The 27,705-nt window shown below is 54.0% G+C and overlaps 1 protein-coding gene across 1 annotated transcript; it reads right to left on the reverse strand.

Annotated features, from left to right (window-relative positions):
* Window positions 1-11,804: 11,804 nt before the first annotated feature.
* PPRC1 (PPARG related coactivator 1) lies at window positions 11,805-25,727 on the reverse strand. The gene is made up of 14 exons (XM_030951568.1): window positions 25,572-25,727; window positions 21,700-21,843; window positions 21,402-21,557; window positions 20,892-21,011; window positions 17,787-20,523; window positions 17,320-17,373; window positions 16,891-16,951; window positions 16,470-16,555; window positions 15,504-16,302; window positions 13,280-13,453; window positions 13,050-13,113; window positions 12,712-12,833; window positions 12,425-12,576; window positions 11,805-12,133 (listed from the first exon to the last, which is right to left on the reverse strand). Exons 1-14 carry the CDS (start codon window positions 25,710-25,712, stop codon window positions 12,030-12,032), a joined length of 4,914 nt encoding a protein of 1,637 aa, XP_030807428.1. The 5' UTR covers window positions 25,713-25,727; the 3' UTR covers window positions 11,805-12,029.
* Window positions 25,728-27,705: the final 1,978 nt, after the last annotated feature.

The following is a 27,705-nucleotide window of genomic DNA, read 5'->3' on the forward strand; positions in this document are numbered from 1 at the left end:
AACCTAGTCCTCTGAGAAACCCCAGCCAAGTAGAAGCAAACACAAACTACATCCCTTCAAGTAGAGCAACAAATGAGACCTCACTGAAAGTTAGGGAGAAACATGCCTTCTTCTGAGGAATGTGGCATACTTCCAATATATCACCTTTGTTAAATGATTTATAGCAATGAGAGAGAGAGATACTAACTCTTCATTTTCTTGCCAGAACAGGATTATTCCCTGCAGCAAACTGGATTACACGGTTAAAATAATGCAAGCCAAGTCCAAATGCTTGTGCTATGCCCACTGCAGGGAGGAGCTCATACAAAAGTGTGTGAGCCTACACTGAAATAAATCCTAACAAGGTAGAAAGTGACATCATGGAGGAGGCCATGACTGATCACAGGCCGAGGAGACTGTCCAGCAAAAGGAACACTGCACTTTGGAAAGTCTACCCAAGTCAGTGCGAAGAGACACAAAATTAACTTTTGACTATGTATTTAGCATTTGTTCAGCACCCAAGTCACTCCATCCAAGCAAAGTTTGTGTGCCAGGTTTTGAGTACAGTGAGTACAATCCTGCATCCTGCAAGAGATGAGAGTGGAAGACAACAGGGCATTAACAGCATACAGCAACATATACAATGATCCACAAATGTAAGTAAGGGAAACACTGCTGGGCAGGAGCCTGAGAAACACTATGGAGTGTGTGCAGGATGGATGAAGAGGGAAGCAATTTAATTCCTTTTTCAAAGGGATTTATTGTCACATGCAATAGCAGCTTCACTAGACATGGACAGACTATCAGCCTGAAAGCAGAGAGATATTCATTAAGTTTAGGATGGGTTTCAGGGCACAATACAATGTGTTGTCAGAAATTATAATATTAATATAAATAGAAAGCAGTAGATCTGTAAGGGGATGGGAATAATCTGGGGTTTACAGCAGGGAGTTTATCCCCATTAAAGGAACAGGAAAGCTGGACAGTTGAATAAATGGACTGTAAAAGATCATCTTTGTAATAAAAGGAAGGGTGATGCACCCTGAAGGAAGGTGAACACTAGGTCAGCTTGTAACTGTTTCTAGGGGATGAGGAAACGTTTATCTGAAACCAGGGGAGAGCTGGAACTGGAACAGCCAAATTGTCCACAACATGTTTGACTTGAGACTGCAGCATGACTTGAGTGAGTTCTCATGCTCTAAATGCCTGGACAAAAGGAGGCTCTGGGGTGACCTTATCACTCTCTACAACTTCCTGAAAGGTGGTTGTAGTCAGGTGGGGGGGTTGGTCTCTTTCACCAGGCAGCAGCTGACAGAACCAGAGGACACAGTCTCAAGCTGCACCAAGGGAAATATAGATTGGATATTTAGAAAAAGTTTTTCACAGGATGAGTGATAAAGTTCTGGAATGACCTGCCCAGGGAGGTGGTGGAGTCACCATCCCTGGATGTGTTAAAAAAAGACTGGCTGCGGCACTCGGTGCCATGGTTTAGTTGAGCTGTTAGGGCATGTGTTGGACTCGATCCTGATGGTCTCTTCCAACCTGGTCATTCTGTGAATCTGTGAATGCTTGCTCTAGTGCCACCGGGATTAGCAGACAACAGCATCTTTGTGTGTGTCAGCTCATTAAGGAGCTTGGCCAAAACTATACATGCTGTAGAAACAGGAAACAACAAAACAATTCAACCAAACATGCAGCTAACTCCAAGGAAGGCTTGGTGCATCCTGCGAGATAGGCACGTGGAACAAGCAGTTCCACCTTACAAGTTTTCCACATCAGGAACTTGATGGGTGCAGTGTGTCCAAAATAAAGGGTGCAAAGAGTTTGAAAATTTAAAGTTACTCATCATAAAATCTCTCTCTCTATATATACACTACAAGAATGAAGGCAGCACTCAAAATGGCTTCAGATGTTCATGTTCTGCAGTCAACAGCCACACTCAAAACTCTGCTCAATGTTAAACAGGTTTGTGGTCACTGTGAAAGCGTGAGGGAGGTGACAAGTGACAAGTGGAGGCTCAATGACAAGTGACTAATCAAGAACTTCAAAGCCTTTCAGATATGAAGCCACTGACTTACTTGATGCAGTGTACTACGTTCTGCTTAAGCTGGCTCTCATAATCAAGAAGTGAAAAATGGCAAATACTCTGCAGTTTCTGAATGGAGACTGAGGAAATTAGGGAATGGTCACCATATCCATCACCCTGGGAAGAACAGTATGGGTATAAAAAAGCTGAGTGTCTTCACACACAGTAAGCTAATTTTTATGAGCAATGACCATAAAATGCTTCTTGCATTACAGAAGAGGGTGGGACTGCATGCAGATAGAAAATATCTCTGCCCTTCTCCAAGGTGATAAAAGTTTTTCTTTCAAGTTACAAATGTACATTCAGCAAACTGAAAAAAACAGCTGGTGAAAGAAGACATTTTCATGGAGCAAAGTCCAGAGCTAAAAATCAAACATGTGAATTTTATTTTAAAAAAGCAACATCAACAAAAGAAACAAAACAAAAAACCCACCCAGGGCAATGTAAGGCTTTGTCTCATTTCAGTAGGAAAATGATTGCCAGAATAGCAGCTCAAGATATGAAGCCACAGAAAATTATTCAGGCTGGTAGCAGAGTGTTCATCCAGGAAGAGGAAGAGGAAGAGGAAGAGGAAGAGGAAGAGGAAGAGGAAGAGGAAAGGAAAGGAAAGGAAAGGAAAGGAAAGGAAAGGAAAGGAAAGGAAAGGAAAGGAAAGGAAAGGAAAGGAAAGGAAAGGAAAGGAAAGGAAAGGAAAGGAAAGGAAAGGAAAGGAAAGGAAAGGAAAGGAAAGGAAAGGAAAGGAAAGGAAAGGAAAGGAAAGGAGGAGAAAATAAAAGAAGGAGAAAAAAAACACACCTGGGATGTTGTTTAAACTACTAGAGAACAATTTTGCATTGACATGTGCCTAAGCGATACTGAGCATAAACTATTGACCACCTGATTAGAATAGTGGAATGAAAAGCATCTAAAGGACTTGAGAGGTTGTCAGGGGAGAAAACATAATGATAATGGGAGACATTAATTTCCTCTATACAGACTAGGTAGACACCATGTCAAAGAATGATGCAAAGACTGCATTTTTAGCCCTCATAAATGGTTATTTCTTAGAATGACCACTCAGAGGAACCAAGCAGAGGATGAACTCTTGATTTAGTCACGAGTAGTACATAGAAGGCAGTTTGAAATGTAATAATGAAGAGTCACCATGTCTGTATGAACACAGTGTGCTCAAATCCAGTATTATGGCCAGGGAAGAAAAAGCAACAGAAAATAACACTGTAGTGCAATGTAATTTAAAAGGGAGATGAGCATATTCTCCTTCCAAAGGGAATAAGTGTAGAAGTCAGCAGAGTAATTAAGAAGAATTTTTAGGTAGCTAATGAACAGACAAACGCTTGCAATGACTTTGAAACTCTTCATTTAAAGCTTTAAATATGGCACCACTCAAAGTAGAACAGTAGAACAAAGATGACATTTAGAAGGAGAAAAAAAACCAACAACAACAAAAAAGTATGGCCAAAGAAGAAATACAGAAAACCCCAAAGTCTGCCAAGTTAAATAAATAAATAAATGATGACACCCCACAACCCAGCACATTTAAGCCAGCCAAATTCATTTTCAAAGAGCAGCTTTCTAAAAACATGAAGATTACTAATAAAGACATGTTTACACAGTAGGGGGTAGCCTACAGGGACTCAGGGGCGCAAAAGAGAGCTTTAAGGGAAGAACAGTGCAGAAAAATTACCTTGACTAGAGGCTACTGTCACCAAGCACAGCTGTAGACATCCAAACATTTTTTAGCTGTGGTTTAAAAGCAATGGGTATATGTAAAATTTCTACTGAAGTTTGGGTCCAGCCTTGTAATTGCCTCACTCCAACATATGGCTTCCAGCATGCTGAGGGAAATATTGTTGAAGTAATAAGGTGGTGGCTGAGGGTCCCAGACCAGGTTTTAGTCCCTGTTAACTTACATTTCATTAATAGATAACTCTGAAGTGAATAATCAAATGGGAAGCACCGAGGTCTGAGGAATTAGCCACTATTCAAAGCACCAGGAGAGAGAGAAAACAAAGACAAAACTGAGCCCAGCTTGTTGTTCTGGGAGGGGTTATGGATTCACCAACCTTGCTATCGCATGGAAATGTTTAGAGATGTTGATAGAGATGGGGATTAAGAGAACACCTGTCCATAGCAGTAAGTGGTATTGGCTGCTGTCCCCTCTTTCCCTGGTTGCTGTTGGCACTCCAGAGATCCTGTCCTGCTCTGACCTATTCTTTTTATCTAGGCCATTAATAGCATTACCTTCTCGAAGTCTGCCTCCACCAGCATCCGGAGGAGTCTGATTTATTCTTTTTCCTCCAGTGGCAGCTACAATTCATGAGCAGATACATCCTTGCAGGTCTTTTCACTCACATGAGATTGTAAGTAGAACTCATTCTTGTCCACTGGTGAAAATGGACCACAGTGAGGTCTAACTGTCCCTTAGCCAGACTTCAAAGCCTGTAAAAACACAAATTTAGCCTGAAGTAGTTTCTTATTCATTGTACCAGATGTTTCCCCAAACATTATGATCATCTCTTATTCACTTAATTTTTATAACAAATTGAGTGCTTTGCCTACAGGCTAAGTGCAATCCCAGGTCTTGGAAGTTCTGGTACACAGACATTGCCTGGTCTCCACATCTTCATTGCACCACACAGTCAGTGTTCTTTGTGCACTTCACAAGTCCTTTGATGGGCAATAGATGTCGTGCTCCAGGTCACCTGAATGACGCTGTCAGTCATGGCTGCTCTGGGTTGCAGGGCTAGAGCCGGTAAAGTCCTGCTTCCTGAGCTTATGCAGCATTGCTCTCGTGAATGAGTGGAATGCAGCAATCACTTTACCCCCAGGTACTTGAAGGAGAGCTGCTTTACTTAGGGACAAGCTCCAGCTGTCTCTTGGTAACTGAAAAAGTGTATTTTCTGCTACTTCTCTACACACTTTCTGCCTCTAAAAATATGCTATTTGAAGATGCAGTTTCTAATACCAGTTCACCTGGGAACAGTGCTTGTACGCTATATTGATATCGTACACAATTTCACAACCTTGTAACTCACCCATCGACTAAGCCTTCCAGTCACACTCAATTTACCTTGTTTAGCATTTTCACACAAACTTGTGGGTCTCCCTTGGATTAAGCTGAGAAGTGTTAAGCCATTTGTCCAACCAGCGTTATCACCTAAGGCTCTGTCATCCTCTAACCAGAATCTTTTGAGGTTAAGCTGGAAACACCATGCCCTTTATCTCAGTCATCCACTCCTCATACAAGTTTTTTCTCCTCAGATTTTGTCACAGCCTTTGGTACTGATTTTGTAGGCTTCTCCCCAAGTTTTGTCATTTGCTGTGGCCACATCAGGCAAGCCAGAGTGTTGGCATACTGGAAAGGCATTGAGCCAGAGGATCGTGCATCCCAGCATGCATTGGAATGCTTGGCACAGGCAGAGTGTGCCACCTGGAACAAAGCCGCAGAGATAAGCGGGAGTAGAAGCTGGCTGGCAGGACCTGGTAGGTTGGAGGAGAGCAGGAAGTCATGAAGCACTGCTAGTAAATCAGGTCATTGTATGGACATAAAAGGGAATGACATGGATAAGATATGTCCTGAGGAGGTGTGTGAAAGGGTGGTAGAAAGGACCCTGCACAGGATCGTTATTCTCAGGGGCTGGCTACATATACACCAGACTTAGCCTTGAGAATAAGCTGTGCTGTCTTCAAGGCTACAAGACGGATAAAGAGTAGGAACTGTGCAATTATAGGAGTCTTTAATTTCACAGTGAACGCCAGGCAGTAAACCGTGCCAGAATAGCAGTGCTCAGATATCCTCTGACAAGACAGAAAGCAAATTTCCATATCGATTTAGTATAACATAAAACACAACATCATTTCAGACACAGCTTCACTGAATGGTAAGCCTGCTCTATCAGTCAGGGAACAGACATGTAGGGAGGAAGAAACACCAAATGTACCCCTGCAGGGAGAGAGGTGAGGGGAGAGGAGACATGAACCAGCTGCAATCAAACCCCAAAAGTGGATTTAACTCTGTTTCAGTAAAAGTGATGAAGGGAACATGGGAAGTGAGGAGGTACCTAGCGAAACAGGAACAGCACAATAGAAATAATCCCTTAGATGGGGCTGCCAGTTTCTTAGACTGAGGCACTCAATTCAGAGTAAAGGATGATGCACTACAAACCAGAAGAGAATGCTGCTAAAGGTGAAGATCAGTCCCAAAGCTGGAGAGGAGATACAGAAGAAACTGCCCAGGCTGCATCAGACACAAGCATGACCAGGCTGCAGGACAGGTATTAACCACAGATTCTGAGAATAAATTCAGGCTAGTAAATCCATTGGTAATTTCAGAAGAGCCATGTGCAAGCTCCCAAAATGCAGAGGGAGCAGACAGTTGGGAGGTATTGCAAATGCTGAGAGTAATAGTTCCTCATAGGGCAAGAAGGGGACCTTGACCTTGTCAAGGGATGAGAGAAGCAGGGTGAAATTTAATGGCAGAAAGGGCAGATTAAACACTTGGGGACCAGCAGCAGTGACATTTGCTACAAACTGATGAAATTAAAGCTTCGAAGGAATAAAAAGACCTTACTGCACTGAAGGATGAATATGAAGCAGCAGCGTGATGCTTCTGTGGAAAAGGAATGGCACTATGCTAGGATGCATCAGACAAGTTATTTTTAGCAGAGACAGAAACATTATTGCCATTGCGCAAGGCATTGTGAGACTTTCTCCAGAATATCCTTGCAGCTCTACACCCAGGAAGGATAAATTTCCACTGCACAGAAAAAACCTATTTGGATGCTGAGACAAACAAATACTAGCTGATTAAGAATCTACTAAAAGAGTTTGGTTTCTTCTGGCCAGACAGGCTGAGAGGGGACAGATGTATTTCTGAAGAACCACCAAAAGAAAATTATAAATAAAATTGTTATGAAAATATGCAAGATGTATGATAATGGCAAAAAGTATTTAATAAGTTTAGATGGTGAATTAGAGAGCTTCTACCCCTGCCAGGATTAATGTTCTGGACCAGCCTTCTGAGAAGGGTAATGAGGCAGAAAAACCTGCATCATTTTAACACACACTTTGTTAAAATTCCCTCCATTAATTTCTAAGTGAAGGAACCCTGGAAATGGGCGGCTCAGCCTGGAATACACATCCAGGTTGGCCAAGGAGTCAGCAATACTAAGGGTGTTTGGAGGAGATGTTGCTTTACCCCAGGCTTCTGGGTTTCTGCTGGTCATTGTGATGATGAAGAATATAATTTCCCTCCTAATTTGCTGCTAAAGGTACTGAGGTTTTCCTTCCTTTGAGAAACTAAAGGCAAGCTCTAGGTCTCATGCATTGGTGCTCCTAGCATTACAGTCCCAGAGGTCTGCTCACACATCAGGCTTAATGCTATTGCCAGATTAGGGTCAGGAGGGAATTTTCCCAGATTGACAGAAAAATTGCGGTTGCATTTTTTGTGTGTGTGTGGTTTTGACTGGGGCCTTTTTGTTTTGTTTTGCTTCGGGTTTTTACTTCCCCAAGTTCACATCTATTTTCTAGACTTTATGTAATTTTGTTTCATTAATTCTCTGCTATTGCCAAGCTGCAGACCAATGGTCCCTTAATCTTCCTGCCTGCTTCCTGTAGCATGTTACAGCTGCAGGTCTTTTTCTGAGAGGAGTCAGAAAGCACTTGTAGCACCTGGTTTGTGAGGTGAGAGGAGCAGGTGTCCAGACTAGAGGCACCAACAGGATGTTCATTGCATGCTTACTTCCAGCTGCAGACATTGGACTACAGGGTGACCCTGGAGGACTTCCCAATGCGAACACAAGCACACACAGTAGCTGCAGCAGCGGCTGTAAGAGGGAACAGGGGCATTAACCCAGGCTCTCAGCTCTACAAGCACAGATTTAAAGGACACACAACCACTGGCTGACCTCCAGGGCTTATTTGCAAGCAGGCAGGCAGGGATTTAGGATGAGGAATATCTAAGAGAGCAGAGGAAGTGTGGTGAGTGAGGGAGCCGCAAATCTGAGGGTGCTACATGCCAAAGTGGGGTGAGCACCTCTCCCAGCTCTCTGAGGCTCCTCTGAGCCCACCTGCATCGATCCCAGCACCAGACTGCCATAGCCACTCTCAGCAGGCACCCTGGAGCTGGGTACCCCTGTGAAGCTCCTGGTGGAGGGAACCCAGGTTGGGGAGGCACAGATGTGCCACAGCAGCAACCTCTGCTTGGGTCAGGAGCTCTGAGCCCTTGTGTATGTTGAGTAAGTCTGAATCTCGAGGACTGGTGGTCCCAGGGTCTGGAATGGGTGTCAACAGCAAGGACCATAGCCAGGTTCCTGCCTGGCACCTCTGCCCACAGGGGTCCCTGTCAGCTTTTGGGATGAGTATGCTGAACTTCTAAGTGTGAATATCCTAAGTGTGAGAAAGCACACCTACCTCACAGAAATGTGGGTACTCCACACCTGGCAGCACCCAACTCCATGGTCTCAGAATAAACTTTCCTGAGGATATGGGACTGTGCTGTTGCTGAGAAAATGTTGAGCTCTGCAAAGAAATGAAGACATGGGCTGTGCAGTCTTCAGCCCTGGGCAGAGATGTGCAAGGAGTGCTTCTGTCAGGCTCTTCTGCTGCCCCACTGCCTTCTGCACATGGGCTCCAAAACAGCTTATGCACAGAGCACAAGTCCCTCATCTTGTGGGTTTTACCCACTATGAAAGACCAATTTGGATGCCCTTCTAGCTGCTTTCTAGCTTGGAGATCATGTTCAGAACATACTAATGCAAGAGAGAATTAAAATGGAAAGGGAGAAGGAAGATATGGTATCAGCATCAATCCTTTAGAGATTTGCTTCAGAAGAAGACTGTAGATAACAGGGCCTAGTACAGAAAGGGACAACTGCTGGAGATTGGAGTCTGTAGCAGGAACAGAAAGGGAAAGGCTGAGAGTGCTTTGAAGAGAAACAGAGTGAAAACCCCAGCTCTGCTTAGTGACCTCTCATAAAACACCCTCTGTGTGGCTCCCAGCCATGGGCTGCTGCACCTCGAGGCAGAGCCACTCACACAGGCAGCAAAGGGTGCTGCTACTTGCAGGAGGAAGGTTGGCTATCCTATGGTGAAGCAGATTTGTTTCCAACAGCACTGGGGTTCCTACAAAACCTCACCTTTGCTCCTCACCTCTGGCTTGCCTGCCAGGGCGAAGCATATGCTCCAAGTGCTGCTCCTTGCCACTGTCCCCAGTTCTCTCCAGACAGCTTCCACCAGCACTCCTGCTTGCAGAGAGCTGGCTGTGCACTGCTTTCCATGCTCCTGCCTCCTCTTTGCAACAGTGCCTTTGCCACTGGCTGGACAGCAGGAAAACACCTTTCTGCAACTCTCACACCCTCCACAACAAACCTTAAATCAATAACCAAGAACACAGGGACAGGTTATTGCTAACGGAAACCATTAAACTGTAACACAGGGGAATAAAGCCAACCTCTAACACTCAGAAGATTTATAGGGCACAACAGCAGGGTGCTAATTCTTTTGGCAACACAAACGCTTTCATACCCCCTGCCTTTCATCACCCACAGGATCAGTGGGAGGAGAGGGGACCATGTGCAGCCCAGCTGTAGGAGCACAAGCACATAGCCTTGTTCATGCAACAGTCAGCAGCACACATATTGGGGTGATGCCATGCTCACAGGGCTGTCCAAATGCACACACCTAAGGTCCATAGAATAGCATATGCCCAGGGGTTCCCAGGGTTGCTGAGAGCAAACATCCCCCATGCCCAATCCACTTTTCCTATAACACTACCTGCTCCTGCCTGCCTCTTCAGATGCACCACAGTTTCAAGGAAAGGCTGTAAAGAAACTTTCAGATCACCTCAAGTATTTGTAGAAACAAGCCTAGCTCTAAGACATACAAGAGTTTCCTCAGATCTGAATCACCCAACAGCTGGAGAGTGTTTTCACAGCTGATTTAAGAGATGCACTCCCTGTAACGCTTGGATCCACATCTGCCACTCCTGTGGCAGCTCTGAGACCAGGGAGATGCTGGTCAGCACCACCATTGGCCTAGCAGCTCTGGGCAGGAGAGGGGCTGCAGGTGTGCTGCAGCCACAGGGTTTTGCATGAATTCACAGAAGGGGACACACATCCTCCCCACAAGACCCCACTGAGCCTTGGGTGTCACCCCCTCCTTCTATGTCCCTGGAAGAACTGCATTACTGATTAACAGTCCCCTGCCTGCCTCCCTCTATCCCACTCACATCCTTGCCAGCAGCTGCTTCCTTGGACCCTCCCTTGTGCAAAGTCCAGGGCCAGGCAGGAGAGGACAGGGTGGGAGCTCACTCAGGGCCCACCTGCAGGCAGCCTGACTGTACCCCCCATCCCTGGGTACTGCAGAGGCCTCCCTGGGCTGAGCAGTGCAGCAGCACAAGTCACCAGGGTGCAGGCAGGAGCAGGAGCACCTTGCTCCACCTAGGGGAGCAGCGAGGGAAGAGGTGGGCTCTAGCCACAGTACCAGTCCATAAGAGTGCTGCAGTACACCCAGGCACAGCCACAAAGGGCTCAAAGCCTTGAACATGATCCAAGTGGCAACATCAGCATCAACTTGGCTGAACCCCCCACCCTGGGTTTATTGCCCCTATTCCCCTCCATGCTCTCACACTATTGGAGTGGGTGCTGCCTCCACCAAGTAAGGGATCTTGAAGGGACTTTGACCAGCCCCTGCCCACCCCAAACACCATGACAAACCCTGGGAATGGCATGGGGGTCCATCCCCTGCCTATCACTTCCCTCCACACCTCCCAGCTGGGCAGCTGCAGGCTTTCCTAACCCAGGGTGTGACAAGACAGGGCTTAAACAGGTGCCACTGCACCCTACCGCAAGCCTGTCCCAGTCCTGAAGCCAGGGTACTCGATGCCATGACAGCATTCTCAGTCAGCACTGCCACCTGCAAGGGACCCCCAAGCTTGTCCCAGCCCAGGAGCAGTCCAAGGCACAGCTTTTCTCTGACTGCCAGCACAAGAACAGGGAGCAGGAAAGATGCTTGGCAGCAGGCCCAAGCCTGCTCCCTTGGGGGCTGCCTGCGATCGCTCCTCTCCTCCATGAGCTGCAGTGCACTGAGAGGGCCCAGACAGGCGCCATCCATCCCTCCCTGCCACTGGCCATCCTTTCCTGCCAAGCACCATGCCCCTGCAGACAGCTGTAATCTCTCTTCAGTCACACAAACACCTCTCCCTCAGGGGAAACCCAGAGATGAGATGTCTCCCCTCTCTTTCTGGCGAGCCGAAGCAATACCAAGAAGCAGGCTCGAAGGGGACAGGCACACAGGGCCGTGGGCTCGGAGCGAGCAGAGCCCTGCTCGAGCTCTGGCCAACGGCTGAGCCCATTCCCAGCCCGTTGCTGGGAGCGGCCGTGGAGCATCTTGCACTGCCCCCCTGTGGCCATTGCGGGTGGTGCAGGTGGCCCCAAAACGGCTGGGAGCCTCAGGGTGCCAAGTCCTTCAGCCAGCAGAGCACAAGAGACTGTCAGAGGGGTCCTCAGAGAGGCAGTCACCCCGTGCCAGGCCATTGCAGGCTGCCATGGTGACAGTCACACACTCGGTGACCTCAATCCTGCCCCTCTCCCCAGACATCCCACTCCTGTGCCCAGTCCATCACCTGTGCAACATTTCAATGGGCCATACTACAGGCGGAGCCCTTGGGGTCTTGAGGGGGGCACAGCCTAAGCCCACACCTGGGAATAGCCCATGCAAAAGAGGAAACAAGGCAGTACTGCTGTTTGGGCATCCATATTTATTATATGTCTGGGGCAAGCCCAGGGCTGCCACTTGCCTGGACTGCTCCAGTTGAAGGCCAATGACCCATCCTCCTTAAATACTGGTTATAAAACAAATTTTTTTCCTTTTTCATTTTATTAAAAATCTCATATCTCTCTCCATTCTTTTTTTGCCTTTTGTATTTGAGTATAAAATTGGGGGCGGGTGCTCCGCCTTGCCTGCTGCTACCTCCGCAGGCTGCGCTGTGCCTGCCGCAGCAGAGTGTCAAAGTCCAGGGAGTCAAACTTGCTCTTGACAGGAGCTGGGTCAAAATCCTCACGGTTTGAATCTGGAAGAGATGGGGAGAGGCTGTCTTGAGCCCATGGAAACAATGGCCATTCCCACAGTAAAGTTCTTATCTTGTTTCACCTGCCAGCCTCTAGACCCAGAATTGGGCCAGCCTCCAACACAGTGCTGGAGAGACAGGGAGCCCCCATTCAATCCTTCAGGGCAGGACAGCTCCTGGATGCAGTTCTGCTGCCAACCCTGACTGACCCCAAGGATGGGGACTCCTATGCCTCTGGAAAGAAGAGAAGGACCCAGAGAGGACAATTCTCAACTTGGAGGTTGTACAACTCACCCAAGTCAGCGTAGTTCCTCCTGCAGAACTGCCTGCGGCCCCCAAAGCACAGGTCAAAGGGCTGCTCGTCTGGGCGACGCAGCTTGTGCCCACTCTCAATGGCAGCGAAGGCTTCCTCAGCATACCGGTAGGTGACAAAGCCATAGTTATCCCTGACATTGGAGGAGATCAGCAGCAACAGTTATGTTTGTCCCCCCTTGGTCTGCAACATCCCCTTGAGTAATGGGAAAAGGGCCAAGAGGACTCATCCCTGTGAAGGGACTGACCCATCTTCCCACAGCTCTTACCCCTCGGAGCGGAAATGCAGGGTACACTCCTCAATGTCCCCAAACACAGAGAAGCGGTGCCGCAGCTCCGACCGTGTCATCCTGCTGGGGATCTTGCCAATAAACACAACTCGACGCTCCTCCTGTGGGCAGGAATGTCCCATCCATGAGCAGAACCTCTCGCACAGAACACCCTCCCTGCATGGCCTCCCACCACACTGTGCCTTGGCCAGGGCCTCCCAGCAATGCTGCTGGCAAGGCTGCAGCCCCCTGCAGAAACCCCCTCTGTTTCTGAAGTGACAGAGGGGCTGTGAACCCCCAAATTTCCAGTCCCAGATTCCCAGCCGTCCATCACTCACTATTGCACGTTCCTTCTGGAGGATCCTCTGCCTTTGGTAGTGGTCCTGTGCATCATAGCTGTATCTGTCAGGGCAGAAACCAGACACATGAGCTATGGAATCATAGGGGTGTCAGAAGAGTGATTCCAAACACAAGGGAGGTCTTAAAGGAGTGGGTCCATCCCTCCTCCACAGAAGGCTGGGAGATGGGTTGGGGAGAGTTCACACCTCTGCAGGATGGCCACGCTCACCTTCTCCACCTGCTACTCCTCCCGCGGGGTGAGGGGGAGCGGGACTGGCTGCGGGATGTAGACCTGGATGAGTAGGAGGACGTTGATGATGAGGATGAAGACCTGTCCCGGGACCTGCCACATGACCCACAGCTGGAGCGAGAGGAGGAGCTGTGGGAACATCTTGAGCGGTACCTGGGAGAAGGAGAGATACAGCTGAGCCTTCCCTTTGTCCAGCATCATAAGGCTCCAAAGCAGAACAAGATATCCATTGTCCCCATGGTATTCAGCATCCCACTCAGACAGGACCCATCCCCAGCATGATTGCCAGGGCAGCAACACTACAGAAATGTTTGCTCCATTTGGCTCCCAATGCCACAGAGAAAAGGGAGCAGGCTCACAGGAGGCACAGCTTCCACAGAACAAGAAATAGTCATGGGGGCACTGTGAAGCACAGGGCTGTGCCTGGGAGGGCTCAGAAAGGGCTGGGACTTCTGTGCTGAGCCCCACACGATGCACAGGACAACACTATATCCACCTCATGCTCAACAGCCATGTGAAAAGAGACTGCAAGAGCTTCTCCAGCAGGGCCAGGGAAACCTTAAGGACAGCAGGACCAAAACACAGCTGGGATTAAGCTCTGCTTCCTCCAGCCAGGAGCACAGTCTCTCTCCAGACATGCTGGCCACAGGTGGTCCCTGCCATAGGCAAACCCTGGCAGGGCACGCTGCCTGGCTCTGCCACATATTCCTATGCCACATTCTCCTGGAAGACAGCAAGTCAGGGTGGCACAGTACATAGGGACATTTTCTGGCACAAGGCCAGCTGATTTGCTCGAAAGCCGAGCCAGATGTGTTGCTTCACAATCCCCAAGCTTCACATCCATGAAACATGGCACTTTTATACCTGCCCTTTCCAGCTCCAGCCTCTGCATTTACTGGCTATCAATGAAGGGGTCTTGGTTGGACAGGCCCCTCATGCCCAGGGATGTCTCCAGAACTGGCTGAACACCAAGAGAACTACAGAAGGAGAAACCCTTCACTACCTCCAGTGCCTCCCAGCCCAGCTGGGACAGGCTGCACATCACTCAGATGCACAAGGACTCCAAAAGAAATGCATCCCACAGAGTCCAAGTTGTCCCACTTTCCTACACAGCCACCTGCATAAGGAGAACAGGGAGCCCCTGAGGCAGCTGAGCCAGACAGGTTTTTCCCTGCTTGCCTCCAGCAGCTCCCTGGAGAGCTCCACTGAGGTTCCTCTCATTTCTGTACCAAGGGCTGCAGCAGTCCCACAGCACAAATATGAACACCTGCTGTAATACTCCAGAAAAAAAGCAAAGATGCAGCCAAGGACTTGTAACATGGTTTGGGTGTTTCTGAAGGAGTAAGGAAGTCTGGCTCAGTGGTGGCTTTGAAGGCATATGGGTCCAGATGTGGGCTGCAGCCAGAACTGGATGGTCAGGGTGTTGCTGCAGCTCCCCCACCCTCTGTGAGCCAAACATCTCTTCAGAAGGGCCACAAGCATCAAATCCAGCCACCTAGTAGGACCATAAAGATGTGTCTGGGCTCCTGCAAAAGACTGGCCTCTGGACAACTGCCTGTCTTAGGCTGCAATGAAAGATGTAACCAGAAATACTACAGGTATTCTATCACCACCTGTTGAAACCAGGTGCAGCAGTGTTCTTTATCTCTTCCATTACCCATCCTTCATACAGGGAAATATCTTCAGTTAATGGGCCATTGACTTTCACTGCAAAAAATTACATCATCCCATTGTGAAATTCTCCACCCAGGGGGAGGAGCCAAGCATTCCTACCTAAAGAAAAATCTGATATTTGGAAACCCAGGGGAGCCTTTTTCCACCGGATGCCCAGAGGAAGACCAGGCCCATCTACACCACCACTGGACCTTCAGAGGAAAACTACACCCTTCTACAGGATCACTGCTTCAACAGAACCACACCTGTCACTCCAGGAGGATGGCAGCCACCATTTAATCAGGTTGTATTCTGACTCTGCCGGTGTTTTTTTGTATTACTGCATTTTTATTTTAATTTTCCTAGTAAAGAACTGTTATTTCTATTCCCATATCTTTGCCTGATAGCCCCTTAATTTCAAAATTATAATAATTTGGAGGGAGGAGGTTTACATTTTCAATTTCAAGAGAGGCTCCTGCCCTCCTTAGCAGACACCTGTCTTTTCAAACCAAGACACTGCCCCAAGAGCCAGCAACAATGCACTGCTTACCTTCGCCACCGCTTGGGAGGTGGGGAGAGCGACCGTGACCGGGATCGGGAGGACGAGGATGAAGATGAAGATGAGGACTCGCTAGCTCCATCTGAACTGGAGCTGAAAGAACGGCTGGCACGGCTCCGGCCAGCCCTCCAGCTGTCGGTAGAGGGGCTGGGTGAGTCCTGGGGTCTCCGGTAGCAGCGCAGGGACCTCTTGGCAGCAGCATGGCTGGGCTGGGCACTGGGAGTCCGCACCTCCTGCTCCCGGCAGGGGGATGCAGCTGGAGACAGGAGCACTGAGGTGGGGGGACTGCTGCACCCAGTGCTGGCCTTGTTGGGGATGGTAGTCCGATAATCCAGGGGAGATGGGCAGGCCATCCCCAGCGGCTCCGGGCTGTGCCCCATGGTGGTGTCGGGGGCTGGTGGGGTGGGCTCAGGTTGGTCCAGCGTCCGTTTGGTTAAGGAGGAGATGGGTTTGATAGTGATGTCCTGGTGGTGTTTGACATTCCAGCGGGAGCCTCCTTCGGCAGGGGGCTGCGTGCCAGGGCTATTGCTGCTCTCGGGCTGCGGTGCACCCAGGATGCAGTAGTCGTGGTCTCCCGAGCAGACGTGGCTGGGGGCTGTGCTGGCAGGGGCCGGCACCACGCTCTTCACCTGGATCTTGTTTGGGAGCAGTGGCTTGGCTTTCGTCAGCTTGGTTGTCTTCTGGGGCCCTTCCTGAGGCAAGGACCCAGGTGACTTGGTCTTGGCCAGCAGTGAGACAGCAGGCAAAGGCTTCCAGAGCTGGTGAGGAGGTGTCGCTGGGGGCGTGAGGCCTGGGAGAGCACCAGAACGCTTACAAGAGCAGCCCTTTGCTGCAACCCACCTAGCTGGGGCTCCCTCATATCCCAGCCCCCCTCACTCCCCAAGGTGTCCCCTCAGACACACTGCAGCCCTGCCACGACATGGCATACTACCCTCCTCTGTCCCAAGTATTCTTTACCTGCCACATTGGCCAGCTCAGAGGCCTGCAGCCCATCTGGGGGCTTCCTGTCCTGCTGGGTTGGTGCTTCCTGCTGGGTCTCAGGTCTGAGAATGGGAAAAGAGCTTTGTCAAACACAGCAAGCAAAGCCCAGCCGCACTCCCCACTCAATCTGCCCCACTGGCCAGTTCACGAGGACAGAGGATGCAAGAGAGCTGCAAGGATAAAACTTGCACAGCCTTGTCATACCCATCACTGCTTGTCCCAGTTTTTCCCCTCTAAGTACCAGCTCTGTCACAGTCCAGCAACAAGCCCAGCCCCTCCCGGGCCAATGGACACAGCACCACCACACTTCAAATCCTGCCAGGACTGAAAGCTGCCCTGTGCCCTTGCTCTGCTGGGCTCCATGCTGGGCACCAGCTGCCAAGGTTTTGATACTCACCCAGAGCTCCCTGTCAGCTGCCGTTCCTCAGGGGGCTGTACAGGAGTTTCCTCTTTCTTGGCTGAAAAGAGAACAGGTAGGTGAGAGGGGCACCAAATAGGGCTGAAGGACAGCGTCAACAAAGCACCCCAAGAACAGCCTGGAAGAGCAGAGCACCTGAAACCCAGCTCCCTGAAGATAGGAGCTGCACATCCTTTATCCTTCACAGACTCTTCACCACCCCTTTGGTTGCCATGGGGACCCCCAGATATTTCCACAGGCCAAGGAGATGGAGGCACAGGACAAAACACCCAGGCAGGGTAACATGAGCCCACAGGCAGCAGCATCACAGCCCTCCCACTACCATCCTGACACAGGGAGCATGGACAGCCCGGGAGGCCAGCATGGCACAGAGGGAGCCCTGCAGGGGATGGCATGCCAGATCCGCACCTTCAGACTTCTCAAACTGCTCCAGCAGGCTGGACAGGTCGGTGGCTTCAATCCCTGAGCCAGGGAGAAAGCACAGCAAGTCAGATCAGTTAGAATTCCCCCAGCACTACAGTGATGCACCCCAACCCCATTCTCCCCCTGCATTAGCCTCCCTGGATGGTGGGACAAGCACTGGGGAGGAACAGCAGTAACAGAGCCTGCAGCAGCTGTGTGTCTCCCACAAGGACAGGAGCAGCCAGCTCTGTAGTCCCAGAAGGAAGTAGTTTCAGGACAGCCAGCCCAGACCATCAATTGTAGGCAACATCCTAGCAGAGTACTGGGAAGAGACTGCAAGCCTGTGGGCATGGCTTTGCCACCCTCATCCCCAGAAGTGCCAGGAACCGGTCCTGCTACCCAGGCTGCCAGCAGCACTGCAGCCTTGCTGGCTGCTGACACTCAACCCAGCATCCTGCAGCCCTCCCACTCACCGATCTCGCTGATGAAGGCTTGCACAATGTCCTTGCTGCTGTCTCTGGGCTGGGCTGGGCTGAGGAGTGGCTGGTGCCTCCATGGCCGCACATGGGGTGCCTTGGTGGGAAGGCTGCTCTCTCGACCTGCTTTCCGTGGTGGTGCCACAGCCTGGGAGGTGGATTTTTGGCCAGACACCTCCTGCCCAGCAGCTGCCTTGGGCTCCAACGAGGTTTTATCCGCTGCCTCCTTCCCTGGCTCTACAGCCTTCTCCGTGGCGTGGGTCCCAGGGGACTCCCCAACAGGGGCAGGGGACTCCTCTGCTGGGCAGCAGATGGCAGCTGGGGGAGCCTTTGGGAGCTGGTTGGGAGTTGCAGCTTGGGACTCCTCTGGAGGCTGGGTGGGGACAGCCTGGGGGACTGGCACTGCAGGAGGGATGCTGCTGGGCTGGGCAGTGGCAGCTGAGGGGGCTGGCAGGGGCTGGGCTGGGGCCAGAGGGGCCTTGGGGAGGGAGCTCTCCCCTGCCAGCCGTGCCTGCCTCCTGGGATCTGACACCCTGCCAGCCGCTGGCCTGGCCGGGCCACCTGCAGGCCTCATCTCGCTGCTCGGGGCAGCAGGTGACTGGGCAGGGAAGGCTGGTGGCTCCGGGCAGCTGAGCAGAGAGGCAGCAGGAGACTGCCCATGCAGAGGGGCTGTGTCAGGGTGGCTGCCAGCTGGGAAGGCGGTGGTGGCCTGCACTGCTGCTCCGGGGTCCCTGTATGCAAGGGAAGGCATTGGAGGCGGCACGGGGATTCCAGGCCAGTAGGATGGTGGCGCCCACCCAACTGGGGCATAGGGGCCACCTGGGCCAAATGGAGGCGGGGGTGGCAAAGGTGGAGGGGGCCAGGCCATGGCTGGAGGCGGGAGGCCAGGCACCACGTGAAAAGCACTGGAGGAGCTGGGACTGGGTGGTGGGGGCAAACCATGGCAGCCCATGGGCTGCGGGCTGAAGCAGGGCCAGGAAGGCACTGGTGGGTAAAGGGCATAAGCACCGGCAGAGGCTGGCGGCATCCCAGGGGGGGCCACCCCAGCAGCTGGGGGCATGTTTGGTGCAACAAAAGGCATTGGTGCTGATGGTGGTGGTGGAGCTGCGGCAGGTGCTGGGGCTGAAGTCAGAGCAGTGGGAGCTTTGCTGGCAGGAGAAGGGACAGCAGCAGGGCTGGTGGGTTTGTCTGGTCCCTTCTGAGCACTGTCTGCCTCGGTGGTGGAGCGCATGGGTGACACCAGGCAGGGGATCTCCGCCAGCTCTGTCGGAGGCTCAGGGACACTGGGCCACTTGCTGGCCACTTGCTTCTTGCCTTCCTGGCTGCCACCCGCGCTGGGCTGACGGTGCAGCATGCGGATGCGGTACTCACGCAGGCTCAGGGCCTTGGGTTTGGCTTCCTTGGGCAGACCCTCACTTGGCTCTGCTGCTGGCACCCTCTGGGCAGGCTCCAGCCCAACACCTTGCTCTGGGAGCTGAGAGGCAGCCTCCAAGACCCCACTGCTCTGTCTGGCAGATGGCTGCGCATCTCCCTGGCTCTCAGCCTGGTCTGTCGGGCTGGGACATGCAGCTGCTGGCTGCCCCTCCATGCTTGGTGCAGTCTTCTCCAGGGACACCAGAGTCTTGTTTTTCTCCAGGGCTACATTCACAGTTTCTGGTGTTGGCTCCTTCTGCAGCTCCTGCTTCACCTTCTTGGGCAGCAAGGCCCCTGCTGTGCTCTGAGGCCTTCCCCGGGGCCGAGGTGCCCGCTCAGCATGCAGCTCCATCTGCCCCTCCTTCCGGGCTCGCTCCAGCTGCTGTGCCAGGAAGTCTGAGACCTGAACAGAGGGACACTCTGCTCGCTGCCTGCTGATGGCTGCCTGGGCATGGGGCTGTCCAGAGCCAGTGGAACGGAGCCGGTGGGCTACACAGTCCCTGCCAGGCCTGGCCTGCTTGCTTTGGTCCTCCTCTGCTTTCTTTTTCCGACTCTTCCTTGCTCTCTCACGCCCCCGTCCCTTCTCAGAGCATTCACGTTTTCCACCTGCTGGGGCTTCTGTGCTATGCCAGGAGCTCTTGTTGGGACCTGAGGCTCCAAGTGCCGCTGTCTCCAGTGGGGAGGTGGCCTCTGGGATAGCGTGTGAAGTCTCCTTCCCAGGCAGTTTTTCCTCCTTCTCCTCTTCCAACCTATTTTCCTGGGTTGGAGCTCCTGGCGGTTCCCCACGATCTTCTGGGATTGACTCCCCAGTAGTCTCCTCTACTCCCAGGAGTTGGGGCTCCAGGTCAGGGGAGTTGGGAGTCAAGGGCTGCAGAACCACAGGGATCTCCACACTCTCTCCCTCTCCAGGTACAATTTCCAGCAAGACAGGACTGCTCAGAAGTTCCTTGGCCACAGGCTCTGTGTCAGGGTCCAGGCACACAGTGAAGGTGGGCAGGCAGTAGGGGTGCATGGACTTCACCAGCTCACTCAGGGATACGTCACCTGTGTTGATGATACAGGGGTCTTCATGCTCCTCCAGTGCCGCCCCTGCCTCACTCACACAGAAATCCACAGCTTCCATGCTTCTGTCTAGTTCCAGGCTCAAGGCAGCCTCTTCCTCTTCTTCCTCCCCATCACTGCGCTGTGGCAGGGGCTGCTCTCGGGCTCGGTGCCAGCTCACTTTCCTCTCCACTCTCGGGGTACTGCAGACTTGCTTCTTTGGCAGCACTGGGTCCTCAAGGCCATGAGTAGCACGGTTCCAGGTCACATCTGTGTCAGTCTGGGAAGGGGGACCACAGCAAACATCAGTTCCTGGGCTTTTAGCAGCACTCCCCCAGGACAGCCAACTGGGTCTGCTGCAACTCTACAGCAAAGCCTCATGGCTGACAAAAAGCTGGGACACATCTGACCTGCCCAGTAAAACACAACAGAGCTGGAAATCTGATGCTCCTATGGAAGCATCCCCAGTCCCTGGCACCCACCACACGAGGCAGACCCTGCTCCCACTGCCACTGGTGCCTTGCAAAAGTCTCAGGGAAAGGATGCCCATGCCAGGAGGGAAGGCTGGGGCTGGGGGCTGCAGCAGAGGCAGTTATCCCAGCACCACCCCAACACTGCTGCTTCAGCTTGCCCTGCTCAGCTGCTCACCTTCCCAACCACAGAGACACTGCTGCTGCTGTTGCTGAGAGGCCTGAGAGCCTTAGGCTGTTCCAGGGTAGGGCTCTCACACTCCAGCAACGGGCGGGATAAGGTGAGAAACTTCTGAAACTGGAAAGATGGACAGAAGATGAGACAGTAGCAGGTCTATGCTGCTGGAGGACACAGGCCACCCCCAGCCCACAGTGCCCATGCACTTCACCCCACAAAGCCCAAGAGCAAACAGCCCTGTTTCATCCACAGTGCACACAGCTCCCACTGGGGACATGCTGCTCCCCAAAGCCTCTGGCACATCTCTGGCTCTTTATAAAGACTCAAGGGGGGCGCATGGCCCTCCAGAGCACTTCTCTCACATTGGAACAGTCATAAGAGTACATCTCAGGGTACTGGGGACCAGGGTCCTACTATTTCAGGGCACCCTCATGCTAGGACCTAGCAGAGCCCTGCCAGAGCATCTTCCCATGGGCTCTGGGGTCAGGCTGCATCTGCCCCCCAACTTACCGAGGTATTCTCCCGTTCACGAGGTGAGGTCAGCAGCTCTGCATCCATGATGGTGTCAAAGGGAGACAAGGTCTCATCATCTGTGCTGTCCAGGATCTCTGTGATGGCAGTCAGCAGGGACAGCTCGTTCTGTGCATCCAGGCAGGTCTTGCTCTGCTGCAAGGGTAGGGATGGTCTCAGAGGGCGATGGGACACAGCCCTAAGACCTGGACACTGAGGACACTGCCATCACCCCCACCCATGCCACAGCCAAGGCCAGCCCGGCCACAACATCCCACATCTGTGTGTGAGCTCCCACCTCGCTCAGAGAAAGATCCTCAATGATGGAGATCACAGAGGAGTCAAGATAGTTCTGCATTGTCCCCAGGATCTCTTCAGCCTCTAAGATGGTTTCTGCATCCAACGATGTTAAGTTCAGGTCATCATCCTCAAGGGAAAAGCACTGTTGAGGAGCATGGGGAGCCAGGTAAACACTTTGCACAACCCCACTACCAGCACTGATTTCCTCACAGTACACATGGGCTCTGAACAGCACCCTGACCACGCAGGGGAAGCAGGTGGGACGCAGCTGAGGTCAGAAGGTGGCACAGGGCACTTTCCCCCATGCTTTCAGGAGAGTCCACTGCCCAAAGGCCTGTGCTGCTTTCAGCCCAAGACCCTTCCAATTACCCAGGATGCCTCCACACTGAAAATTTCTGCCTGATTCACTTTGCAGCTGCATGACTGGGAAAGATGAATGGATAAAACACCAGGCTCTACCCAACACCACACACGGTCCTGCAGGACAGGGAGGGGACAGGCCAGCTCCAGCCACCGCATGGACTGTCACGCGCTCCTCCAATTCCGGCTGTTGGTGCTTCAGATAAGCCCAAAACCATTACGAAACTCATAACAAAAGTGCAGGAGTCAGCAAGAGGGGTGCAGCCAGCTGCCACTGCTGGAGCCCTACCCCAAAACCTCTGCTGAAGGCTACAAGAGGACATGGTCTGTGCTTGCAATCCAGGACCAAACCAGCTTTGTTACTCTTCCTCCTCCAAATTCCCAACCCCATATCCTTTCCAGTCCCCCAGCCACCTCCAGGAATGCTTGGGTAACTTCAAAAAAGTATTTGCACTGCACTCCAGGGTGTCACACAGCCATGCTGCAGGACAGCCAGGAAAAGCCAGATGCTGGGCAAGGGAAGGGGCTGCAGCCTCCAGTTGAGCAGAGCCACAGGACACACAGAGCAGAGCAGCAACACAGGCTTGCCACCGGCACGAGACAGGATGTGAATTCCTGTTTGTAGATGGGCTTAGGCAGAGAGATAATGGAGGCTGGGAAGATAAGGGCACCAAGGACAGAGCCCTGGGAGAGTACACCTCCCTCCCAAAGCTAGCCAGGAGCAGGCTGTGACCCATCTTCCTGCCCTTGAAGCAGCACCAGCGCCGTGAGAATACAGCCAAACTTGGGGGATGCACATATGATGCAGTTCACCTCTGTTTCATGTAGGTACCACAGTTTGTGTGAGGCTGTGCCCATCCAGAACAAACTGTACCTTGTCTCTAGAGAGAAGCTGCTAATACTTTGAAATCCTCTTCTAGCAAGCAGTAAACTGCATCAGAGAGACAGTAGGCATTTCACAAAATAGACGTTTCTAAAACACAACAGCACCAAAGCCACATGCTCAAACCCCTGGTCCCTGAGGCTCTTCAGAGACTTCCTCTGATAAGACTAAGCGGGTACCGCTGGCCACAGCACAGCCAGGAGCCCTGTGCAACCCCAGAACACAGGCACCCCAATACCAGGCTGGGAATCAAATCCAGGACACCCACAGCAATGCCCCGAAGCTACCCATCCCAAATTCCCCCAGTCTGTGACATGACAGCCCTAAGGACCAGGAATCTACAGTGGTTTGGGGCTCAGCAGACAGGCTGCCAGCCCAGACCAGCCTGTTCCAGAGCCCTCTGCCTGGAAGTGGAGCCCACCAGTGACACCACCCCACCACGCAGATCAGGCTATGGAGCAGTTTTAGAGCAGTTTTCCTGCTCAGCATCCCCAGTCCCCTCCCTCGCCGGTGCTGGCTGCTGGTCAGAGCGCAGCGCAGAGCCTGCTGGCAGCCCTCTAGGCGCAGCCTGGCTGCGATTCCCCACCAATCCTCACACAGATACTGGGAGGACATCCAGGCTCACACGCCCAGCCCCGAGTGCAACCCTGAGTCAGCGGTGACCGGCAGGCAGAGGTACCCGGGCCACCGAAGGAGCCAGTAGGATGGAGCATCGGCAACCCGGGGACACAGGGACCATCTGACCCCTGCCTGTAGATGGCAAAGGGATCCGAAGGACGCCCCGGGGCTGCACAGCCCTGCTCATTTGGCCACAGGGCGGCTCTCCCCAAAGAAAACATGTAATAAAAGGTTTCCAGCTGTGATCAGCGCTGGACATTAGGAGGGAGGGAAGTAAAACCCTCCCACTCAAATGGCCTCTTCCTGTGGCTCCTGCCCGCAGCCCGGGAGGGAGGGCGGGCGGGCAATCTCCCATGCCTTCCTCGAGTCCCTTGACTCAGCGCCTTGCAACAAGGAGTCTCACAGCCGTGAGTCACCGGCCCGGGCTGTGTTCCCCCAGGATTCCCTTTGATCCACCTGGGGACGGGCACCTCCTGCAGCCCTCATCACTCGAGCATCGCTTGTGCGTCGGGGCGGGGGTACGAACCAGCCCAGCCTGCTCCAGCGTCCCTGCCCGCGCTCCTCCCTGCCAGAGACCCCTGTCACTCCTAGCCCGGAGGGAAGGGGGGAACCCGCCGTGCCTTCCTTCACAGCTCCCTGTGCTTGCTTTAAGCAGCGCTGCAGGGAAAGAGGGTCACGGGAATGTTCAAGGACAGGCTTCGGCTCTGGCCACGCTGTGCCCAAGCAACCAGCACTGCCGGGGAGAAGGGAGGATGCCCACAGCCCCAGAGTGGGCTTTGGGTACCGGGACTGGAGCTAACTGCTTGCAAAGGACATAGTCTAAGCGAGGCCACCAGCTCCTCCGGCACCCATCCGGCAGGGTACACTGCTCTCGCTGCTCTGCTCCCCGGAAGGGACAACGGAGGCCCCCGCAGGCCGCTGCTGACACGTGTGCCCGGCGTGCTGCGGCTACGCCCCGAGCACAGGGCGGCCATGGTCCCCGGCTGGCTGCCAAGGCTGCTCCTACAGCGCCGGAGCTGCCGGCAAGGGCGCGGGGTAAGCCCGGGAAGCCGGGGGGCTCCGCCCGGCCAGCGCGGCACAGCCAGAGGATGCTCCCTGGATTCCTCTGCTGCTTTCGGAAAGCATCAGGCGGGAACACACCTCTCTTCCCGCATACGCAGCCCACTCTGCTCGCGTCGGGGAGGGGCGAGGCGGGCTTGGCGTCCTCCAGCCCGGGGTCGCGATGGGGGTGTCTCCCCCGCAGCCCCTCAGGATCCTGACGGAGGCAGAAGCCCAGGGCTTTCCCCAAAAAAATCCCGACAAACACACAACGCAGGTGCCTCCGCGTCCCCTCCCGGGGTGCTGCATCCCCGCGCTCCCCGTCAGACGGCCGGGCACCCGCACCGAGCCGGCGCCCACCGGGGCCGGTGACAGCGGCAGCACCGCGCCCCACACCTGCCCCGGCGCGGGAACCTCTTGCTAAGGATAAAGCCCCGCTTCCCGTGGATCAGCTGTCGGTACGGCTGGGGGAACCCCTCTCGGCCCGGGCCACGTTCTGCAAACAGAGGTCCTGCCACCGAAACCGGCGGGTGTCCCAAACCGCGCCAGCCCCAGCTCCCCGCGGCCGCAGGTGGCAGAGAGCGGCGCCGGGATCGAGGGACCGCGGGGGAATGACGCGAGCAGCATCCCCTTGTCCCCCATTACCCACGGCCGGGGTGTCACCTCCCGCAGGGGACACCAAGCCACCCGTCTCGCCGGGTCCCGTGGCCGTGGTGCGGCCTCTCTAACCCCGTAACGTCCCCCCCGCCGACGCCCCACGCCGGCGGGAGAGCTGCGGACACCCCATTCCCCCACCCAAAGAAAGGGCGCCCCACTCCGGGACCAGCGGAGGCGCCGCCGGCCCGTGCTGCGACCCCCGCCCGCCGCCGGTGCGGCGGGCCCGCTCCGGCACACGTGGTGCAGCGGCCGCGGGAGCCGCGCCCGGCCTCCACGTGTCACGGCGCGGCCCGCCGCGTCCCGGCGCCCCTTACCTGCAGGGGGCTGCCGGCGCGGAAAGGCGGCTCGCGTAGGGCTCCGCCGCTCGCCAAGCCCCGCGGAGCGGCCGCGGCGGCAGCGCCACCGGCCCCGGCCCCGTTGGCGGCGGGCACCGCTCCGCCCCGCCGCGCCGCCATCTTGGCGCCTCTGCGCCCAGCGCGGCCACTGCCGAGAGCGCCACGTGACCGCTGCCCGCCCCGCACTACAGCTCCCGGCGACCCCCGCACCGCCCCGCCCGCGCGCGGCAAGCCGGGAGCGCACCCTTTCGCCGCTGGCCGCGCGCCGAGAGGCGGGCATTACCCTGAGGGGGCGCCCGGCCCCGGCAGCGCGGGCGGCCATCTTGAGGACGGGCAGACACCCGGGCTTCGCCGCCATCGTTGCGGCGGGCGGGGGCGACGAGGGTCGGCCCGGCCCCGCGAAGCGCGGTGGAAGGGGCGGTGCGGGCGGGACTGGCGGGAAGCGCCCCCTGGGGGCGGGGCAGACGCGCATTTTCCCGCGGCGCCGCCGGCCCGCCCCGCCGGCTCTGGCGCCCACGTGTGCGTGGCCGACCCGCGTGTCCCCGGGCTTCCCGGAAAGCAGTGGCAGAGCTGCTGTGGGCTCGCCGTCTCCTGGCTGTGACCAGCGTTCCCTCTGCTTGAGGTGCCTGTGCCATGGTGCTCCATTGAGCCCGACTTCGTGTGGGGCTGGTGGAGATGAGATGCACGTGTGGTGGGCACAGGGCGGATGAAAGAAACTATCCGGTATGAAAGGAGGGATGGGCACCGTGAGCTGCCGTGCAGCCTCCTGGCATGGCAACAGGGCAGGGTACCCAAGTCACTGCTTGTGCTTAGGCTTGTACTGGTCTTCAAAGCTGGCACACAGAAAATCACCTGGAAAATGTGAGGGAGCCAAACTGGGCTCACTGGACACAGTTGCTATCCAGCCTGGCTCCTCAAGAAGGTAAGGGATCCCGGTGTGCACAGGTGCTTGGCCTGGCCCTGCTTGGTACCCTCTGTTCAGGAAGCCCAGAGTCCCTTTGGGGGCTCTTTGTCACTTCCTATGGCTCTTCTGGCTTCCAGACAGGCAGTAGTATCATCTCATGGAGTTCAGGGATGTGCTTACAACAGCACAGCTGTGGTCATGTCACTGGAGCTCTGAAATGCGCGATTTACCTGGTGGGTGGTAATTGTCCCCACCTCTACATCAGTCCCTGGAGCACAGGCCTGCCCAGGCCAGATTCCCTTGGGGATCCACAGGATAGAGCTGCTTTTCTCAGCCCTGTGTGCCTGGTCGTTGGACTGAACTATGTCTGACACATGGAGCCTCATCCTGCTCTCCTTCCTTCCACCCCTGCCACAAGGGACTTTAAATGTGATCACTTGTCACTTCCTGCCTTGCAGGGGCTGCTCCTCCCTAGCCCTAAACAGGCTCTCTGTCCAGGGGAGCTGCTCCCCTCCACCTCCTCATCCAAGGAGCCCATAGCACTTCTCACCAACACTTGTATCTGGCCAAAATGCTGTCTGAGCAGCAGGCAGGTGGCTGTGTCCTTCTCCAGGGCTATGGATCCATGTCTGAGTGCTGCAGAGCACTCCTGTTGCGATGGGCGAATGTGACCACATCGCTGGGGTGTGGGGGATTTTGCTGGATGTAACTGGCTTCTCAGGCCAGCACCTGCTTCTGGCACTGTAGAGGAAGCTGGGGACGCTGGGCAAGTGTTCCAGGTTCTCTGCAGCTCAGGTGTGGTCAAGGAACAAGTCACTTTTGAAATTCAATGTTTCTGTCCTCTGGCCTGAAGAGAAGCTGTCTATAACCTGGCACCCAGAGAGCTGCTGACAGGGATGTGGAGCAATGTTCCCCTTGGAGCCCTGCAGCTTTCCTTATCCCGCTCCACACCCTCCTTTCCTGTCATGTCCTTTTCCCCTGGGCACATCCAGGGCATGCACTGACCTGCCTAATCCCTCTGTCCCTGCGTGTGGCAGGATCCTGCGGCATAAGAAGGCTGATCTCTGACAGAGCAAGCCTAGCCTGATGTGCATCCTGTAAAGTGGAACCATATTCCTTGCACATAGGGTCCCTGGAGTGTCACCATAGGGAGTCCCACCTGCAGTTATCTCCCTCCCCCAGTACAGTCCCCAGCAGGGATGCACGCCT

This window comes from Camarhynchus parvulus, chromosome 6 (genome assembly GCF_901933205.1).
Source record: "Camarhynchus parvulus chromosome 6, STF_HiC, whole genome shotgun sequence".
Classification (NCBI taxonomy): Eukaryota; Metazoa; Chordata; class Aves; order Passeriformes; family Thraupidae; genus Camarhynchus; species Camarhynchus parvulus.

What these genes read in the sequence shown, in the direction of transcription:
- PPRC1 (XM_030951568.1), bottom strand. Translation starts at nt 25,712, where the DNA reads ATGGCGGCGCGGCGGGGCGGAGCGGTGCCCGCCGCCAACGGGGCCGGG. An exon ending in GTGAACGGGAGAATACCTCG is followed by an intron (nt 21,012 to 21,401) that starts GTAAGTTGGGGG and finishes CCATCTTTCCAG; the next exon opens with TTTCAGAAGTTTCTCACCTT. An exon ending in CTGCATTTCCGCTCCGAGGG is followed by an intron (nt 12,577 to 12,711) that starts GTAAGAGCTGTG and finishes CTCCAATGTCAG; the next exon opens with GGATAACTATGGCTTTGTCA.